This window comes from Phalacrocorax aristotelis, chromosome 2 (genome assembly GCF_949628215.1).
Source record: "Phalacrocorax aristotelis chromosome 2, bGulAri2.1, whole genome shotgun sequence".
Classification (NCBI taxonomy): Eukaryota; Metazoa; Chordata; class Aves; order Suliformes; family Phalacrocoracidae; genus Phalacrocorax; species Phalacrocorax aristotelis.
The window spans coordinates 67,962,001-67,984,369 of record NC_134277.1 but is presented as its reverse complement, the minus strand read 5'-3'; the positions used below and the strand labels follow the sequence as shown (position 1 = coordinate 67,984,369).

Genomic DNA, 22,369 nt, shown 5'->3' with positions numbered 1-22,369 from the left:
TGTTCTAAACCTACTGGCCATAATTACGGATACACACATACCAGACCCATTTCCTGAAAAGACTGCTGATAAGCTGTTCATTTCCATTCTCTCTCCACTATTTCAGTTTGTAAGTACTGGGAGGGCATGAGTTCCAGGGAAACAATTAAGTACTTAATTACTTAAAGGGCTGGGTATTTTGTTTGCCTGTTTCCATTTATGGGCAGCTGCGTTAAACTTTTACAGAGATTTGCCACTAATGAAGTGCAAGCTGCCTCCATTTGATCAACTGCTCTATATATGGATGTTCACAATGTAGCGAGCCTTTTCCACCATCACTAATCTGTAGGATTGCTGATTTGCATAAAATGCTCCTCCCTCTGCGGTTATCTTTTCCTTTCTGTCTGTTCAGTACCTCCAATGTTCTAGGTGTGCACCTAAGCTGCACACCACTGTGGCACAGAGCGATACCTGAGCTGGCTAGCTTAAATAACAGGAGGAGAGAAGCCTCAGCAACATGAGTGTCAATGACAAGGTCAATTAGCTGAGCTTCAAGCTCAGCTCAAGTAAGCATCATAGCCAGCTAAAAGCATTAGACACATTTCTGTTAACTTGGTTTGTGAACAATGCCAGACCCTGCAGTCTACGGTGTGGCCGTTGCCTAAATCCTAGACCATACCAATACTATAGCAGGCCACTGGAGTCACCCACAGCTTATAATGTAATGGGCCTTGGACCATCAGAAATTCACACTGCAACATCAGGAGACATGAGCAATAACGGTACTGAGGACAACTGACATTTCTAGCCTTTACACCGTACTAGACACAGGCATTTTACTGGGAAATAATAGTGCTCTTTGTCACAGCACAGCACAAGACTGAGGACAATGTTACTTTGCTTGCAATTGTGTTTCTCCCTGCACTGTGAAAAAAAGCTATTGAATTCCACCTCTTGCAACTCACAGAATATAGTATCACGATATTTTATATATATAAAAATATGATCATTATCATATTTTTGCTACATTAACATTACTGTCTGAACCTACGTATCAAACAATTCTTGATTTTTTAAAATTAAGATCATTTTCAGAGAGCTTAAGGGTGGTGCACTGTATCGTCTAAACAGCAGATACTGGTACTAGCTAAAATCCAAATTGAAGCCCAAGGAAGCAAAGCCCCCAAAGGGGAAAGCAGCTGTCTTCATTACTGCAAAGATGGTTTGATCCTAGAGAACTGATCAAAACTTGAATATTCTCATTTTCCTCCACAAAACATTTTTCTTCTTCATTTGGAAGCAGCTTGCTGAACTACATTCATCCACCCTATAACTCAACCACAGATTGCACTGCAATGAAAAGGCTGTCTTCAGGCCATGGGAAGAGATTCCTTTTCTTACCGTCATGTAACTGGCATGCAAGTGTTGTGATCTTCTGTGTAATTATCATCAGCGGACTATAACAAAGACAAAAACAAGTTACATGTCTTGTAATACAAATTATTCGCAACTTTCTTACCCAATGTCTTTATCCCTTTAAAAGGCTTAACAGTAATAGCAACAAGTGGAAAACATCCAATTAAAACTGAAGGAGGAACTCAGGCGTAAGACAAATGCCTGGGTTCAAAACAACCCCGCAGTAACTTGCACTGGAATTTTTAATGGCTAAGTGTGCATAAAGCCTTACTTTATGTCTCCCCATCCTGCAGCAGCGCAAATTGTAATTCAGAAGAAATCACACCACTTGGAACTACCAGCTTCTGCAGTCCGCTGGGCTTCCCTTTAGCCAAAGGGCAAATCCAAGCTCCATATGATTCAACACTAAAACACAGCAATGCTGCTGTAACGTAACTATTGCTCTTCTTACTGTTACTCTCTTATTGTCTGCCTCCTCAGTGCCCTAAAAAAAAGTTGTTTATGCACATGCTTATTTCCCCACATGAATAGCCCTACCAATCAGGACTACGTGCAAATACCAGAATAGCTGTCAGCACAGCAGTTCCCCACTTGCTTCCCGGCCATGTAACTGCCGTGTGGACAGCCTGTCCAAGATGTACCATCCAGCTGGGAGTGTTTGGGCATGTGGGATCTGGAGTCCCCTAAAAACATGAGCTAGCTGTACCTGTGTCACGCTTACAGGCTACTACCCAGCAGCTTTGGGTCCAACCAAACAAGCAGTGTAGGAATAGCCACTATGTTCTATAGGGCTGCTTATACTTCCCATATCCAGCTTTACAGAGCTTCTTAGCAGTGTAGGTAAATGTGAGCCACTGCAGCTAAGAAATAGAAAGAAGGCAAAACTCAAGCCTGGTGGCATCAGGAGCTGGTCCCCATGAGGATAAAGGACACAGCCAGGGGCATTCAGAGGTACTTAAGAAGAAAGAGGGGGGCGAACCATGGGGACAACTAATGAGTCCCTCACAAGCAGTGGTTCCAGGGCTAACTGTGGTCTGTATACAGCTTCTAAGGGCTGTGGAGCCCTTAACCCAGTGCTCAACACCTGTAATCTGGAAGGACCTATAGCAGGCAAAGCAAGGGATGAGCACCTGCTAACACTGCCTCTCCCCATCTTTCCGCCACTGGGGACACCAGCACAGGATGCCCAGATCTCACACTACCTATGAGATCTTCACAACCACAGTAGCCAGGAGGTTGTAACGGGTGACGAGCATACATGATGATTTTAAAAGCCTTAATTGTGATGATTGTACGTAAAACCAGTTCCACAGAAGATATTTGTCTTCGCTGAGAATTAATACAATGGATTGTTTCTCGATTTGGTGATAAGTTATCAACATAAACCATACAGAGGTTTCTGCTTGAACACAAATGAGGTCTTCAACCTGGAAATTAAAACCTGAGTATGCGTACACACAATTTACAGAGTTTGACCAGTATATGGAACCTTTTAAAGAGACATGATTACTCCAAATATCATGCCTATTAACTTTAAATATCGTAATATATTTTCTGGAATTCAATGAAAGAAAAAAGATGAATGCTGGTGGTTTTTTTTTAGTTCAAGCATCGTATTTTCCCCACTGATTTCTCAAGGTAAGAGAAAAAAAATCATCAAAGTTACATTCAGTGATCTCTCTGTCTAAAATAAGTCAAATATTCACATTTTGCAGAGATTTTCAAGCGATTCTGAATCATCCTCAACTAAATCAACCTATCGGTAACAATCAAATGTAAATCCAGTGGCTGAGATAAACTGCAATCTGATTATTGTACTATGATAAATCAAACTGATTTTCAAGATAATTAATATGCTGAGCATGGTAAACACAAGAATACTGGAAAAAGACATTCTTTCATCATAAGTAGTCTTTTTCTTTTTTTTAATACTAAATATGACTGATCCTTTTCAAGAGTCCACATGTAATTCTGAGTGGGTAATTTGCATTTTCTACCCAAAAACAGAGAACATGCAATATCGGCCAATTTCTTAAACTATTTTTATCATTTCAGCAGTCTCTACTTGAAATGTCATTAAAAAATCTTGCACATAAAATCCAGAACAAGCTTAATATACACAGATCCAGAATACAACTGCAACACAAGGGTTTGTATAGCAGATTTCCTTGGGTCACCTAGATCACTGACTGCAGCTAAGGACTGGATGAATTCAGCAATGGCTTTTCATCTTCCAGAAAACTCCAATATTGTGAAATAGTCATTCTAATTTTTATTCAAATTTGTCTTTCAAAAAAGATATTTATAAGCTGTTTTCACCATTATCTTAGACATCCTATTTCTCAAAGTAGTTTTTCCCATTCAGACAAAATTTAGCTTTGCCTTCAAAGAGACATAAATCCCAATCCTTTAACCATACGAAAAAGCAGATTTTTTTAATCCTTAAGAGAGACACAGGCTGTCAGTGAACCAGCAGTTCTACTGCAATAAACAGGTTTTTATTTTGTCAGTGCTTGACCTTTTAGCTTTATGGGTGAACACTAACACTTGTTTCAGATTGGTTCAATTTGTTGCAAATGTTTCTTATGGCAAGCACTTTATGCCAATATTGAAGTGGGTAACTTCAAACCTCAGGCTCAGAGCCAAAAACTTTAAGTGCCGAAATTTAGACACTTGCCTTAGAAAATTAGGCCCCCCACCGTAAGCAGGAGAGAATCAAAATGCAAACAATCCTGATGTGCTGATCAACCAAGGGAAGCAGAAGTGCAGCCTGCGCTAAAGTCATAGAATGTATAAACACAGAGAAGATGGGTTCTCTTTGTCTATATTAGGAATTCATCGCCTCGTTGACGGCACATTGTGACCCAGCAGAACAAGTCAACCTCTTGTGCACATTAGTCAGGAAACACGGACAGTCTGCCTCCCTCAAATCCCAACTCCAGAGGAGACAAGCGGGCCCAAAAGTGACACTGCCAATGCTGTGGGTGGGAGGGAGACCCACAAAGTGCGTCTGAGATACCTTCAGTTCTCTCTCTCCTTCCATCATCATACTACATATCTACATATCCCTTCTATACCCTTCTTGGGAAGGAAGAAACCTGTTTTACTGTAGCAATGGGTTGGCACCCTCTAAATCTTTCACAAGATCAGTATCAGATATCATTAAACACTTCACACAAAGGGTAAACAAGGTTTCAGGTGAAGAGGGAGCACCTTCCCCCTCCCTCACCCATCTGCCATTCCCCCACTGACTTGATCTTACTGGGGGACCAAGCCTTCGCTGCAGGAAAGGGCAAGGCACAACAAAGCAACAGTGCTGGAGCTCTGTCATCTTCTGGCACCCCTTTGGGGTGTGGGTGCCCCCCACCTTCTGCACACCCTCACCTGTCCCCACTCCCCCCTGAGGACCAATCTCTCCTTGTCATGCACACACACATAGAGCAAGTCTAAGACTGTTTTTACTTCTTCGGAATGTAAAATAGTCCTTTCCCCCCTTATTTTCAGAGCAGTGCATAAGGATGCAAGTCCTGAATAAATATTAAAAATTAGACAAGAAAAATACATTTAGTTTAGGGGGAAAATTAATATTGTTTCCTAAATACAAATGTGAACTTTGATTATTAAAACTTGGAAATACCAGAGTATTGAATTGTCATTTCTGTTCAGCCTTTCAGGTAACCTCTAATTTTACACAGCAATAAAGCATTGAGCAAGTTAATATGTAAAATAGAGCATCATATCACATAGAGTCAACTGTTTGACACACTAATATTTTAAACCTTATACTCTACTGCAAAAAGCCAGAAGTGCTACGAAAAAGAAGAGAGTTAACAAAACTAGAAAACTTCCAATACTCTTTCTTTCTCCCAAATTTTGAGATGCACAGGTTATTATTGGGAGTGGGGTAAATTATTAGGTTGAATTTAAAAAGGAAATCTGCCTACTATACTTGCATTTACAGATGAAGCATGAAGATCTACCCCTAGAAACAGGGCATTTGAAATAAAACACATATTTAAGAAGCCTAAATGACTTGTACTCGATCATATTTGAACACCTTCCAATCACTTTGCAACTGCATGCTAAAAGCTGTGATTCTACATCCTCTGTATGCACTACAGTTACAAACTAGCACAGCAGCACAGAATTAGATTTACCTGAGGTGTGATATCTGGCCCCCCCCATATTTTATATATTAGCTAAGAGTTTATTCGCAGGTTGTAGCTGCATTGTACCTCCTGTTACAATTGTCCCTGGAAGTCAGTATGAAATAGGAAATTTCAACAAATAAAAAAAACCCCAGACTGTCTTTACCTTATGTTAGATGCCTTGAAAAACAGCACAAGACAAAGATGCAACACTTTACAGAGAATGCTCAGTAGAGGGTTCCACCCCCCTAATCAAACCTTCTAAACGAACACATACCAGTTAATATCATTCTTAAATATGGCTCACCCCAACATAATAAATTTACTCAGAATCACGTGCCAGTGGAACTAAGGATGTCAGCACCAGTGGTAGCCTGCTGTGGGGATCCTCCCCATATCACAGGCTGGCTTTTGCACTGAGCAAGCTTCAAAGCTTATGTGAGAAGACTTTTACCAAGCAGAGTCTGCCTGACCTTAGGTAATCCCACGGAGGAGTCTGGCACACACTCGCTAGAAATAGTTTCCACTGACCTGATTTCACTAAGAGAGGAGGTGGAGTCAAAAGGCTCATTGCAGACAAGACTCCAAAACAGCAAACATTTATCTCAGGTTTATCTCTTCAGCCCTGAAGCCACGACGGGAAGTTCACACAGTCTCACTCTGCTACGACATTAACTGTGCTGCCAAGGGGATTGCCGAGCCAGAGGCGCCACAACGGCTTCACTGGCAACAGGCTCTTACTTCTGCTTTCGACAACAAAATGAAGAAGTGCTGAAGCACAGAGGAAAAATATTTTATTAAACACACTCATGCCTCCAAAGTGACTTCCAATTTGCTTCACGTGTTTTTCTGCTGAAAGCTCACAAAGAGTGTTTCTTACACCTTCATGATAGAAGCATTTAACTTAAAAGAGTATTTGCTTCTGTAGAGGGAGTCCTGGGATGCACTAGATATGTGGAGCTCTAGCACTGACTGCCTGCTTCAACTTTGGCTAATTCCCATGTTGTGGCTCTTGCAGGGCTTCTGTGTAACCCACGGTAAGTGATCTCAGTGCAGTTTCAAGCAAACACTCAGCAGAGCCACCAAGCAGCAAGCGGGCACGGAAAACTGACTGACCTCCCCTTACTCACCTTGCACGTGCGCTACTGTACTGCCTCTGGGAACTTGGTGCAGACCCAAGTTACCCAGAGCGGCTGGAACATACGCTGCAGGCAACATATTGTACTTCATAGGTTTAAAAGACAAGAAAGTAAAAATAACCAGCTGAACTCACAAGACCAGTTAGCATTTCTGCATTGTGTTTTAACATGGTAACAGACTACATCTGTGTTTGTTTCCATCAGCAAAAGTATTTCCTTTGTAAAAGCCGACTGTTGTACCTTTGTTCCTTTCTTTTGTGCTTGATACTAAGCCACTGAGGGGGAAAAAAAGGCAACAAAGCACAAACCACCCGACAAAAATTCACTGCCAGAAGTGACACTTGTTAAAGTATCTGCTTATATGGCTTTTTGCGAGGGCTCTTTCAACGACCATCCCTTCCTAAGCGGTTTGCTGAGAATGCTGCTGCTGCTCTGCATTTGGTATAAAGCATACATGTAAAGATGTCCATTCCTTCTGGAGAGCAATGTCCACCAAAACACTCATGTAAGAGGTACTGATTTGACATCTGTGGGGAGGAAAACTGCTCAAGCCTCCCTGATAATTCAGCTCTGATCTTTCTAAAACCAAGAGAAGATTGACAGCAATACCAGTGCACATGGTGATTTTCACAAACTGAGTTTCCTTCTGTAAGGAATGGCACCAAGAAACTCACATATGCACGATCGTTCCCTGACATTCTCTGAATGAGCTGCAATATTAGGAAATTTTGCTCAGGCACTACAAGAATTCAAAGAGGAAACCAAAAAGCTCTATGGTCCTAAACAAGCAAAGGATTAAAGCAGACACAAGTTCACACGGATGAGAAGCGCCTCTAAATTCCATCCAGATGATCACATGCATGTGGCATTTGTTCATGTAGCTTGCTAGATTGAAACCATATCTATTACTAGTTTCCAAAAATCCCAGTCAAGATCGCTTGATTTATTTTAAACTAATTTCTCCCTAAGGCCATAATATTGCTGTACTCAGTCTGAGCCTGTGATACAAAGAAAAAAAACCCCCAAACTATATGTTAGTATTACCATTTTACTAAGTTTTATAGGAACCAGGCAACTTACCAGCATAATCCTCTTAGCATAAAGAAGAAGAAATAAGAGAGAAAAAGAGAGAGAAAGAGTTAGGATTTAGTATTCCTAGGTACAGTGCATAAATGCCATGGCAAACCAACCAAACTAAAATATGCATGTTTCTCTCAAAGACTGATTTGAATTAAGGGGAAGCACGGCGTTCAGTTATTTTACAATTAGTGTTCAAAAATGAGTATTTTTCTTTGAGAAATTAGTCAGGAGAAAAATCCTAAATTATGTCATCACATTTTTCTGAACTTTGATAAAATATATATACATTTTGAAAAGTAATTAAAATCAAAGTATAGCAACCTGGAACTGGTTTTCATTAAGATCTGGCACATAGCTTAAATTAAAAATGGACTTTTCACTTAAGGACTATGCAATACATAAAACACACTTAAATCAAGAAATTGCTGCAAGCAGCTTGAGTACAGTTTTGATCATGAGAGTTAGTGACCAAACCTACCCTTTGCATGAGATAGAAGAATTAACTAGTCATCAGCAGAGAACAAGTTTCCTTACTTCTTAATCTTGGTGAGTCACAGTTAGATTTTCCATTTTCCAGTTCATTTATTAAGACATGACTCAAAAGTTACCTTATTCTCCGTCCATCTCTACCTGCATTGTACAAGCTGTGTTCTCAAAATGGGGGGACTCCAAACAAATAGCACAACCATTACTAAAGAACCAAAAAAGTACATTTGTAAGCACACATCAAAAGGTTTATGCGTGCAAACTGTTAAGTGCACAAAGCAGGTCGAGAGAGCAAACGAGGTGTGCCAGCTTCCAGCGCTGACATCGGGAAATACTCATTTAACATCTCGCTCGTCACTTTAGGGAACTGACATTGGAAAGCTGGTGGCACTAGAACTGGCTACGTGCCTGTTTGATGTGGATTAAAACTTCCTCCTTGCAACTGGATATCACCAGAGACTTACAGGATACTGAGACCTCAAATACAAGTCAGCAGGTGAGAGGCTTTTTCTTCCCTCTTTAAAGACTGCCTTAAATCCAGTGTTTTGCCTTCTCAGTGTATATCCCTAGCCACGTTCACCCCAAAGGGTGGGAGGCTGGAGGGAGATGGACATTGCCCCACAGACTCTGTCTTGGTTGCTTCTGAAGTCCTGAGGGAGAACTTTAAAGTCGTCCTTCCAGCCAGGAGCATGTTTGAATGCTTCCCTGTTACCACATGCAATAGATGTGGAACGATCAATCATGGGAGAATGAGCAAGAGGAGGTTCTGTTGCTGTTCATATGCGGTAAAATTGTGGTTAGGGAGTATATTTTGTCTCTCTGGGTCATCACATCTGTTTAGGTGTGTGCATAAAGCCTCAGTGGGCATGTATTATTTACAGCTGAGAAAACCAGGTTTTAAGACAGATTTATGTGGCTGACCTGGGTTTGAGCACTTTGGATTGCAATTTTTATTAATACCACTACAATATTGCTATTATTCTTAGTTTTTAAAATATGCCATGAAGATGTATTTCATATCCATGCTATATTTTCCAGTTGCTTACTACTTGGCAGTTTTATGTTTGACTGAAGTTTAGGAATTGGCTTATATCTTGAAGCATCAGGACAAAAATCAAATAACAGAGTGAGTTCAGGTATTCTTTCAGGACCATTTTCATCCCCAAGCTCATCATTAGATAAAAGTAGCTCCCTTTTCATCAAGAGAGCAGAAAACGCTACCTAGTCTATAATATAAACAACCACCATTCCTCTTCTTCCACCCCCAGACTCAGCTGCCTCTTCATTAAATGTCTTCACAGAGAGACAGCTAATACGCCTCACAGAGCATTTCTGAACGCACTATTCAGAAAAGCATGCTTTCTCGTGTTTCTCTGTCTGAAATCCCATTTATAGGCTTCTTGGTATGTCATGCTCTTTCAAGGACATGCTTCTGCATACGAAAAGAACTGCAGAAAAAATTATAGAACTAAACTTCTCTAAATGTGTGAGTTCCCATTTCTACCCCCCCCCCCCCAATAAAAAACTCCAAAGTCTCAGAAGAACTTCTCCCCCACAATTTAATTAAATGCTTCAACCCACCACCACCTCACACAGAGACACGTACACAGACAGCAAAAAACTCCAGTTGCCTATAAGCAGACAGAGGCTTGGGAAAGGCATCTGTAACTTGCTGTGCCAATTTACAGGTTTTTCACAGTATGTTACTAATTACTCTGTATTCAAGACATTCAATTAAACAAACGGAATATAGATTAGCACACTGGTTTTAAATCAAATAGTGTACTTTCCTCTCATAAACAAAATAGCTGTCTATATTTTTGCAAAGCATCCTCTACTGCTTCAGTGAAATTAAATAGAGACTACAGTGTGTATGAAAAACACTGTTTCACAGAAATACATGGCATATAAAGAGTTGTGTTATTTAAACAGTAGCCACCACCTGCCCCGATGAGAGAACCCATAAGACCAGCGCAGAGAGTGACAGCTGATCTCGTGTCTCTCTGCCCATGTTACCCACCCACCCAGCTCCCCCAGCCACTCACCCCCTGAGCCCAAGTCCTCCCCTCCATCCTGCTGCAGTTCCTGGGGTGGAAAACACCTTCCCAGGATAAATCAGAGTGGGGAAAGGACGACGCAGAGCTGACGGCTGTGCCTAGGAAGGTGAGAGAAGAGCAGCCCACCCCACCTCTCAGGACAGACCACCAGCTCGACTGTTCGCCAGGGCTATAAGCACAACACGCTGCTCTAGGTGGAAGTCTAGCTAACTGAGCTCTACCTTCCTAACTAGATGGTGCCTAGCAAGAAAACAGCAGAAACAATGAGTCAATGCAAACAAAAAAAAATAGAAAAAAAAAAAATCACACAGTATTTATTCCTTCCTAAAAAAGAAAAAAAGTCTTAGAAAAAGCTTAAAAGAAACAAAATTGCAGGCACTCCTCAGAAAACAAAACTTATTCTTAAAACATGCTAAAATTTAACTAATACTAATTGACCCAGGACCCAGCTTGCAGACTCACTCACCCGGAAAAATCTGTTGTGAGAATACCATAATGAAATATGTATATTCGGCTTATGTGGCACAACATGAGGTATCCCATAGCTACGACAAAGGAGTACCTAAAAACATAACATACAGAACACAGTTACCAACACAAATACCAACAAGAACTAGAATCACTCAGATTGGCTTTGGGTTTTTTTAGGGGTGGAGTTTGATTTTTGCAAATTAGGTTGTTAACAAGTCTGAAGCTACGTTACAAGATCTGGCAGAAACTGTCAAAGAGGACCGATGGTTTTGTGTACCGAGCAGTAACGTTATGGAGGTGTCTCCTCACACTGGGGGTGGGAAAAAAAGAAAAGAGGATCACTTCAAGTTGGGAATTTCAATTTCAGAGTTTTCACCCTCGTGTTTTATTTTCAAATTTCTGACTCAAGTATTTGAAACCAGATGATACTGCATGTATGTTGCTGAAGTTATCCACTGCCTTTTTTATCTGTAAATGTTCTTTATTTACACATGTACAGCTCTTCCTCAGATCTACCAGAAACTAAAATATTTCAAGTTTAAGATATTTCTTCTCTTCTGATTTTGTGTAAAGGCAGGTAATGGCACATAGCCTAATTTTTTCAGCTCTAAATGCCGAAGAATGCCTGTTTGCAGAAGAAGCATTCCTTAAGTGGGGCTTGACAAATTCACTGTTTTTCAAGATGGAAATTACGTTAGGCAGGACAGTAGCATGACTTTTTCTATCTTAAGAGTTGAATGGTCTGAGGACTGGCGGCGTTGCACCGTCTAGGTGCGGCAGATGCAGCCTTTCCTACAACTAACTTCTCCCGGTATTGACCTGATCAAGAAAGAGGATACTGGGGAGGTAAGAAGCAGATGGATATTTGGAAACAAGCCTGACAAATGAAGCAAACTAGACAGTACAACAGAGAGCTGGGACATGTGAATGGAAGGCTTGCATCACATGGACAGGCCAGGACCAGGTCTACTGGTGAGCCCTGCATCAGGAGAAGATAGCTACGTGGAGGAGAAGATACAAAGACCTACAGAGGAACGAGACTGCACATTCCGCACACCCAGCAGAGCTGAGCCATGGGAGGTCAGGCAGGCTGGTAGCTCACACTGCCAAGTGGCCTCCGCCCAGACCCATGGGAAGATTGATTATGCAGATGACTGGAAATGAGCCAGGCCTTCATCAAATCATGGCTGGCTTTAACGGAAATTAGTTTTTCCTCCCTGGGGACTAATAAACTGTAGTGTGAATGACAATGAAGGATCGCAAGGCAACTTGCAGGTCACGTGGCCCACAGCAAACAGCTGGATGAAAGGCAGGCTGAGGGGGCGTGATAGCTTCTTCAGGAGATCAGTGCAGAATATACCTTATTTATCTCAGTCAGGCATCCAGTCCAGCCTCAGTGAGGTCCTTGGGCTCCCTCTCATCAACAGAGAACAGCAAGCATCCCTCCAAAGGCAAGTCACCCAGCTCAGGCGTTTAACTGTGATAGATGGGATGAAGCATCTAAAATAAGCCCCAATGCTTAAGTGTAAAGCACCTAGACTGAAAGGAGGGCAAGCAGCGAGAGATATACTGAGTTGCTGCTACAGCTGGGAGCATTTCTGATGCTGGATTAGCCTGTCCATTTATAGGCCTTGAAGGCTGGAAGCCTCACTAGAAAGCAAACTAGCAGAAAATAACTGGGAAAGGAACATGCAGGTTAAACTATGTAGTTTATTTCATTTGTTCACTTCCACTTGCATTTTGGGGCGGAAAAGGTCAAGTGTTGAAGCCCCATTTTGAAGGATCCAGTGCCCTGTATAAATGGGTCCAGCCCTTAAACTGGCATTTTTCAAGCTTACGCTCAAGCAGCTTGAATACACTATTATTTTGCAAAATTAATAATGTGGATGTACTTTGAGTCACACTGCTATGGCTACTGGAATATAGTAGAAAAATCCTAACCCAATCCTCCCAGTCCTCCTAAGGTTTTTCAGCATGTTGGATTGCTATTTCAGATTTACTCAAATCATCACTGTCTCACAGCAGTGCGCGACATTATATGAACCTGTTCAATTTGTGTTGCAGTATACAGCTATTCTTCCCATTGTGACTAATCGGCTAAATAGTAAGAGTGAGGGGGTTTCCTGTTGAAACTGTGCCCATTTCCCTACCACCACCTCAGTTTGCCTAGGAAGACATAAGCAAGCATTGGATGATTCCCTCTGTAGACTTAGTTCCTCTTACCTACAATCAGTAACTCAGATTTCCCTCAGGTGACAGGCAGGGACAATGACCAGGAGACACGTAATATACATTTATAGCACCTTTTCCTTCTGGTCTCTGGATGGCGTTTCTTTCATAAACATTGTCCAAAAACTTTTTTTTTTTTTAATTATTACTTCTGGACTTTGCACTCTGTGAGGAGGTGGAAAAAACCTCCTCGATTAATACCTATCTTGCTGGTGCAAAATGCTGGTGACTACTATAGACAGGCCTGTTGTTTATGGCTCATGTTTCTAAACCATCCTAGAGAAATCATAAGTGATGGCTCCCATTTGGATATTAGAGAGGGGTCACCTCAGGAATAGATAAAGAGGAAGGGGAGATGATTGTCTGAGCATCAGATCCTCAGACAGCCCTGGCACTGAAGACAAGCGGAGAAATGGTTTCCGTTCCCCAGCCCAGACTGATGTGCATGTGAGCATTCAGCAGGAGCTACAGAAACAGCCACACAGTGTGGAGACGTAAATCATCTGTAACACACCCAAACCATACCACGGTATTAACCACGTGCTCTTAGGGAGGCAAACACAAAAGTAAAGAAGTGGGAATAACTACCAGCTCGTCCTTCTAGCCTGCTATAAAGTAGCAGTTTTACAAATAAAAATTCCATTTTGTGCAGATTACTGGGAAGCAAACGACTGCACCTACACAATTTTCAAAACCCCCACATGTTGAACTCTAACAGGCAGTACGGTACCCACATAAGAAAGCTCAATGACTGAGCAGAGAAGTTGTTCCACATCATGAACTTCCTCTTACTCAGTGAAAGAAGCAGCTGTAACTACCATGTAGTTTTCATTTTCATATGAAAGCACTTTTTGTCTTCTGGGCAGGAAGGCATTCCTTTGATAAAGCAGTTTAGGCATCATAGGGGTCTTCTTTCCTTTGAGACATTTGTATAGGAAAAAGAAAGATCCCATGGTCGAGAACTTCTCATGATGATACTATAAGCTTCCGCTTCAAAGCGGTGGCATTTCTGGTACTTTCTACTTTTTCAAGCCCAAAAACCAGTACCAAATGCAAGACTTAATTTCATAGATCACTAAGTTAAGCTGTCACAGCGACCTTATTTGAACTACCTAACTCAAGAATAAGTGGAAAATACCTACAGGCCAAACAGCAAGGGGAAAACACATTAAAAAGGATTATTAAAAGCAAACCTCAAGGACACAAGACCAGGGAGAATATGACTTCATTATGTTCAAGAAACCAGAGGTTTGGGCATAAATTATGAAGCCTACAAAAGCCAACTTTTGAGGCCAGCAATTTCGTAGGGAAATGCAATATATCAATGCAAAAACCACAAACTGAGATTACAGCTGCTTCTGTAACTGAATGAACAAAGCTCCTGCAAGTAACTGGGAAAGGCAGACAGGAAAGAAGCAGAAAAAAGCTTCATGCTTCTCTGCAAAAGGAGAGAAGTTATCAGGGGGGCAGCTCCAGACTTGCAGCCACATCAGCTCACCTGTGGATGTTGGGAATGCTCGCCATATTCATAATACCATAGTTCATCATCACCAGGACAAAAAGATGAATGGAGTACCTTGAAGACATAAAGTCAGTGTTTAGATCATTTCTACATGACCTGGAAGGGCTGGCAGTTCAGAGCAAGGGAATATTTTTCCACGCAAATGACATAAATGTGATGTCATCTCAGGGTACCAGTAAACATGGATTATTACAATGACATCTTTTCCTTGGAGGGTTTGGGATGGTTAGGAATCTTTTTTTTTTTTTAGGATAATATAGAAAGTGCCTCAAGACTAAAAAAGATGTAATCCAGAAAAGCTGATATGAAATTGAAAAATATTTTTACCCAAGCCTTGTCTACGTGGTGACTAAATACTCACCATCCAAAACAGAAGACAGCAAAGTATATTCCAAAGAGGGTGGCAAATGCATGGCGAACAGCAGAGCTGGCATGACTGGGACTCAAGTAAATACGAAACCAAAACGCAGCCAGAAGTGCAAACAGTTGACAGGCTACAAAATTGATCTGTAAAAGACAAACAAAACAAAAAATGGTTGTGATTGTTGTAGGAGAGGGGAAGGAGTCTCTCCATTGTCAGAACAATAAACAGTGGAGCCAGGAAAAGGAGGGGGAAAAGGGAGACACAATGGATTGGTTCTTAGCATTCTCACTTGTGAGCCTAAGAAGTACCTTTCCTTGGCCAACGACAGAAGGGATTAAACAACCATGTAGCCACACAAAAACTCAGACAGGAGGAAGAGGAGGCTCCAGCTACCCAAGGTACAGGCAGGGTCTGGGCAGTTCTCACTCTCCCCAAGGTAGGGCTCTTCTCTACTTCCAGGAGCACTGGCACACCAGCCCAACCCAGGTGTAGGGGACATCACCCCACTCTCAGTCCTCCTGGTGGTAGGCAGAGGCCAAGAAGCAGATTGGGACTTCAAAGCATTGCCCCCATGCCTGACTTTCTTCACAAACCCCAAAACAAGGGCAAAAATCAACAATCCTGATGTGACACTTTCACAAGCAATAACTGGACAGCCTTCTTGGTTGAAATCCTCTGCTCCACAGCACCCTCCAAGCAGGCCTTTCAACTTACCAATTTTTTTGCAATTCAAGACTGCAAAGAAAACAACTTTGCTCTACCATCACACAGACAGCTAAAGGAAAACTCTCCTCAATTACTCTTTGGCTACTGCATATCTCTACAGAGCATGGGAAGCAGTCTGGCCCCACTGTAAGAGGGTAGCAATGGCAGTGGGAGCACAAGGCAGGTATATGCGGAGAGCAAGTAGTCCATGACTAGAGGCTACTCTGATCAGACAAGGACAAGCAAAAGCTGCAGTGTCCTCAGAGCAAAACCAACACCAAGCTCCCTTCTTCAAGTCACCTTCTCTTTGACAGCCTCAGCAAAAGTCCCAGAAGTCAAAAGAACAACAAATTTCAGGAGCTGTCTCTAATAGACCAGTACAGCATTAGGATGCAATATCCATAAGCCCAGCCTGGACCCTAGACCACTGGAGTTAAATTCATTTATTCAGCTGCAGTCCCCTTTTTATTTTAAAAAAAACCAAAAACACACACACAAAAAAACCACCCTGAGCTCTCCAGTTGCAAGTCATCCTAGACTGAGCAAAACTAAATAGGCTGCAACATTTAATCACTCGCTTGGATTAGAGAATTATCCAAAGCTATCAGTCCAGGACAGGATGATATATTTCAGCTGGAAATGCTCTGACATGCTGGCTGTCCAGAGGTAGTTGTATTCAATGAGGCGTCTTGTCAAAAACATTTACAATGTGTTTAACAAGACACTACAGCCCCAAACTGCTTTTATTCTGGTGGACTAGATCCAGCATGGTGCTGTTCAATCAAATGCTTTTCTTAAAGGTTTGTTGGCTACATTGCTGTAGTTCCTTTATTTCAGTGATGCAGGCAGACACGCAATAGAATAATGCAATAATTTAAATACTTAGATATGCTGAATTTTAGTTCTTTGGAGCAAAGACAATATCTTCTTTATTTCTTGTTCATGTAAGCAGCCAGCATTTATAACAAATGATATCATAGAACTATATCCAAAAAGCAAGTAATTAGCAATGTCTTATTAGGACAATACTTGATGCTTTATTTAAATAAAACAATTCTTATTTTCCATGCAAGTCTTAAAAAGTGAGAGAAAAAAATGCCCTGGTCTCACAAAACCCAGACGCTGTAACACAAATCCCAAACTCTCTTCTGGTCTATTACAATACAGTTACACTCAAAACACTACCTCCTCCCCTCTCGTCTTTCCACAGCCAGAGGTACCACAGAAAAGGCTGAAGAGAGGACATCCCCTACAGGGCTGCTCTGACTGCATCTGTTCTAAGCAAGTTCCCAAGACTGATGGATGCCAATTCATCAATGACAATTCAGCGAACCTTAATCCCATCTCAGCCTACTCCCACTTAGGGTCATACTAGTACAGGAGCTCCAGTGGAGCTCAACTTTGTGGCATGCAGAGCCCATCTGATTCAGTATAAAGAAGGAAAGTGCAGAGACTCCCAAGAAACTTGATGTGGTTTAAAAGACAATACCCCTCCTGCGCAGCATCACTCATGAAAGCTTTATACCAGTAAAACCCATCAAAATAAGCAAGCGTTTGCTTTTTACTTTCATCCTGTTCTTGTATGTTCAGTCCAAAGTGTTAAAAATGCTGCTCCTTCAGAGGTTCACACACAGAGCAAAATCAAAGTGCAAGATCCCATGGCAGACACACTCATAATAGCATTTACATCTCTAAGGCAGGTAACCACAGCAGCAGCAGAAACCAACCAGCAGAGACTTCATCACAAGCTAACCTACAGTATACAACAGCACAGCAGCCTCACATGCATACGCTGTTGCTCATCTAGACTATCAATTCCTTTGAGCATGTGTTATCCGTGCTACTTGGATCAAAGTTAGCATGGGTACACCAACAATGCCACTATCACATCTTCATTGTGTTTTGCAAATTAACCAAGACTATTTATTCTCAGAACTGCAGGAGTTGGGCTAAATCCTTGTACCAGGATAAAAGGAAAAGTATACACTAGCCTTATGCTTCAGTTGGCTTTCAATTTATAAGGGTTGTTTCTGTACAGCATCCAAACACCACAGATCCAATCTACTCAGCAAGCAGTAATCTCAGAACACTAGTTTTTATTTACCCTTTTTCTAATAAACTAAGCTAGAATGTACCTTGCAGAGGAACATTTACAACACAACATTAAAAGTTTCAGATATGATTCAAAAACCAAAAGATCAACCTTACTTTTCAGGATCCGTAAACGACAGTGATGGTGTTAGAGAGGCACAAACATACATCAGTATTCCTGTCATCTGAACTTATTGTGACCTAGCACAACAGCGTAAGGGAAGGGGGAAGGCATTGCTTGGGAGATTGACTCCTGGCCATGTTCTTCTGACAGACAGCACTGCTCCTAAACACAACGTGCTGCATTTTTCTTTGTCTACAATTAAGGCTTTCAAGGGTTTTTGTGTGTATTTACAGTAACACATACACAGTACAAACAACATGATTGGTTTTAAAGGATTCATCAGCAGAGGGGCTGGGAGAGGGATACCAATGAACAAGAAATCCAGGTAAATACAACAATTACTGATAAAACCTTTCTGTCATCCATGAAGTATTTGGTACCTGTTGGGCAAAGACATTGTAGAATAGTACTGGAGAATACTTCTTGTATCTGTCCACCTGTAAGCCTGTACTTGGAATCTGAATGCACCAAGATGACCTCTGATTTCTGTAGGGTTCAGTCTGAAGATCAGACTTAGCTGTGCAGAGGTCACTGCAGGCCTACCGCATAGTTTACTGAAAGACTGACTTTCAGAGGTGCTAAGCCATTGCAGAATACTTCTGCATATCAAGCCATTCTGAGTTTACCTGAGCCAAACTGAAAGCATGGATAAACCAGGCCAAATCTTTTCTTAACTACAACCTGTCACAAAGAGAGGTAGGGAATTTGTTTGTCGGGTTTGGGGAATATAAGACAAATGTCAAGACACCAGTAAAGCTGGGGAGCTCTTTATTAAGTGCTAAAAAATTTGTTCTGCCTGGCAGGCTGAACTCCATATTTAAAACTGAGCACTAACTTGGTACCAGACCAGATCTGGTCTGTTCTCCACAAAGCACTAGAGGGATATGATAGCTTTTCATATGACTACCACATTTATTTAGTTATTTATATGTAACATTTTAAACATGCACAGCACTCACATGCATACACACGAAGACTGCCAGTTCATCTGACGGTGACTTTACTGCATTCCATTTAACATTAACTTTATACTTCACTCTACTTATTTAAGGTACCTAAGTAAACACATCCCTAAGATTTTAAGAAATGTTGCACTGCATCACAAGCACAGTCACAATCACACCTTCCTCCCTTTCCCTTCCCAAGATTGAAAAGGGTTCATGTTATTCCCTTTTGTTTCCACTGTTGCTAAAAATACTTTGTAAACAGTAAATTGAGGGCTTCTGAACATCGATGAATGGTGTCCACACAAAACCAACATGGAAACAGAAAAGAAATTATACAAGAATTAACCTTTCTCATTCTGACTCACCATTATAAGTCATTTAATCCATGTTTTTAGCTAGTCGCATCTATTCAGTGTTGCCATCAAACTTTTTTCACATCTGGTTTCAACTTTGTTAGCAGAAAAGAAACACCTTTGCTTTTTACTGTCATTTTCTCCCATGCTCCAGCAAGTAAGACGTAATAAAATTAGGAACTGGAGCACAGGATATGTTGCCAAAACAACATACTATCTTTCATTTTCCATGGTTAAACACTGGAAGACAGAAAGGCAGTCTCGTCACAGGATCCTGCACCGACATCTGGAAGACTTGCACCTGAGTCACAGCCAGCTGAAAACAGCCTTGCAATGCAGAAACAAGATATCTGCACTTTTGGAGAGAAAATCTGGAACAGCTCCAGCCCAACTGGGTTGGTGGTTATTGTTGTCTGGTTAAGGAATTCTTTAATATCTAATCGGCTCAAGTTTAAAAGGCCAGATGGATCCAGAGCACATAAACACCAGATATGAACAATGAGGAAGAAAAAAAAAAACCAAACCCCATAGTTCCTCCCTTTATCCATTCAAACTCTTTAGTAGCAATAACTCGAAGCGATGCTTGGACTGCAAAACTAAGTTTTATACAAAGCTAGCAATCAGGTCAAACCAAGCAACCAAGCATCTATGATGTTGACACGAGAATAACCGAACATAATGGTTTCAAGATCCCCCTACACTATTGTGCTAAAATTGAAGCCCTCAAAGTACATAAAAGGTTAGTTCCATCTGCCTCAAGCCTTTGTACCTTCTCCCATTTTTAATAGCATGAAACCAACTCGGCAAATGTTGGACTAGTACTCTAGCAAGGGGAAACATGAACTCCTAGGGATCCAGAGTCACGTTTTAAGTCATCTCCAACAGGCAAAGCATATTACATGGGAAAGTCTTCTGTTCAACTTGCTAACCATTCTCAGAGGAAAACCATAAAACTTTTTGCCCTATCTTTTATTGGGTACCATTAGCCATCTGCAGGCAGGCACTTTTAAGGGCAACAGCCAGTTAGCAAGTCTCAAAATAGAAGTCCCAAATACCTGATATTAAATATTTGTGTCTCAAAATCATAGAATCATAAAGGTTGGAAAAGATCTCTAGGGTCATCAAGTCCAACCACCAATCCAACACCCCCATGCCTCCTAAACCATGCCCTGAAGTGCCACGTCTACATATTTTTTTAACACCTCCAGGGATGGCGACTCCACCACCTCCCTGGGCAGCCTGTTCCAATGCCTGACCACTCTTTCAGTAAAGAAGTTTTTCCTAATATCCAATCTAAACTTCCCCTGGTGCAGCTTGAGGCCATTTCCACTCATCCTGTCGGTTGTTACTAGGGAGACAAGACCAACACCCACCTCGCTACAACCTCCTTTCAGGTAGTTGTAGAGAGTGATAAGGTTTCCCCTCAGCCTCCTCTCCTCCAGACTAAACAACCCCAGCTCCCTCAGCCGATCCTCAGAAGACTTGTTCTCAAGACCCTTCACCAGCTTCATTGCCCTTCTCTGGACATGCTCCAGCACCTCAATGTCCCTCTTCTACTAAGGGGCCCAAAACTGAACACAGTACTCGAGGTGTGGCCTCACCAGTGCCGAGTACAGGGTGTGATCGCTTCCCTACTCCTGCTGGCCACACTATTCCCGATACAAGTCAGGATGCTGTTGGTCTTGGCCACCTGGGCATACTGCTGGCTCATGTTCAGCTGGCTGCCAACCAGCACCCCCAGGTCCTTCTCTGCCAGGCAGCTCTCCAGCCACTCTTCCCCAAGCCTGTAGCGTTGCATGGAGGACTTGAGCCCGTTGCCGATAACACTGAGTGGGAACAATTATCACTTTTTGTTCTGGGGGCAAACTGAGTCCATGGTGGAGATTAAAAAAAAAAAGTAGCAATTTGTCAAATTCCTCTAACAGGAAAGTCATGGAGCCATAGCGCTTTTCCAAAAGGAGACAGGTAAATGTGTTGTTTGGTGCACTGGAAAATGACTGAAAAGACCCACAAAAATTTTACAAGGAGAAAATGGAAAGTGCTTTTGCTTTTCCTAGCTAGAAGTTCTTGAGATGGGAAACAGAAAATACAAGAGGAGGAAAAACCTGGCTTTATATGTTTCCACCAAATCATCACAAATAGTCTTGGCCACCGCTCACCATAGTTCAGGCCACTAATCACGTACTTCAGGAAGTTTCAGTTCCCCTCATCCCACAAGCCTTGCATCTGCGAATCTCCCTATTTAAAGAAGTGGTAGTAGGCATTTGAGGATTACTAGATCACACTCTAGAAGGAGATGCTAAGCAAGATTAACCATGTAGCCTGTTATTTTAGTGCTTTTAACATTTTCCATATAGTTAAGTATCAGGAAGGAAAATCCTGCATTTTGTTTTCACCACAAAAATACTTCGCTTTTACTATACCACTTTTTTCCTCCCAGAAAAACTGATCTCACTTTCCAAAAATCTAGGAGGATATAACAAACTGACCACGCAGTTCTGTCCAAACTCTAAATGGCAATTAAGTCCATTACCCAAACCGGACAGTCCTCTGCAAGCAAAATTCCTTTTAATGCTGTATCTTGTCACTTGTTGGATGACAAGGTGCTGACATGCCCCCCACAGCACACAACCTTTGGACAAAAACCAGGCATGTTGCACATTCATACATGTTCACAGACAGATATGCAAGTGTGTTATGGCACAACCAGGCTGCCAGAATATTCTTAGCTAGCATCTAGGTCCATGCCCACTTCAACATGCAGCAGATGATGCAGACTGTCCTCAGATTATAGGTATCACAGAAGATACCGCTACTGTTATTCCATGCCCTGTGCTTACCAGCCAAATGAGAGAATAAGGCTTTAAATCTGCATTTCATCTGCTGAAGAAAAGAAAGTTTATGAACAGGCCTCCCATGGTGGTTCAGTATAAAATGAAGTTGTAGCCTATGGTCAAGATACAGTGTATTTGCTTCTGCTGAGGATGCTAATACAAGGTTTTTATCTGGTAGATTAGAATTTTCCTCTATTCACTAATTTACGCAGATCACCAAACAGCTGTTTTCAGTATTTGGAAAAGCATAAGGAACCATGTTAACAGAAACTACTGACAGCAACAGCAGCTCTTCCTCAAGTCAAACCACAGTCTGCGCAGTCCAACAGTGCTTGGGTAGTATTTTGGGAGGGGGGTGCCATTTGCCAGAGATCAGCTCCATCTTCCAGGATGATGCTTTCTTGCAAATAATAAAGCAAGAACT

The 22,369-nt window shown here is 41.7% G+C and overlaps 1 protein-coding gene across 6 annotated transcripts in view; it reads right to left on the bottom strand.

Annotated features, from left to right (window-relative positions):
* Positions 1-22,369, bottom strand: part of MBOAT1 (membrane bound glycerophospholipid O-acyltransferase 1) — a 72,144-nt gene that overhangs the window by 24,937 nt on the left and 24,838 nt on the right. For 5 of the 6 annotated variants that reach the window (XR_012659045.1, XR_012659044.1, XM_075083924.1 and 2 more), the window contains exons 2-5: positions 14,889-15,034; positions 14,504-14,581; positions 10,772-10,867; positions 1,381-1,436 (exon numbers count right to left, since the gene is read on the bottom strand). Coding sequence is in view for 4 of the 6 variants with exons in the window: in XM_075083924.1 (XP_074940025.1) it covers positions 1,381-1,436; positions 10,772-10,867; positions 14,504-14,581; positions 14,889-15,034 (376 nt within the window). In the remaining 2 variants the exon portion in view is untranslated. The remainder of the gene's footprint in view (positions 1-1,380; positions 1,437-10,771; positions 10,868-14,503; positions 14,582-14,888; positions 15,035-22,369) is intronic. The other variant, XM_075083925.1, reaches the window with a different exon arrangement.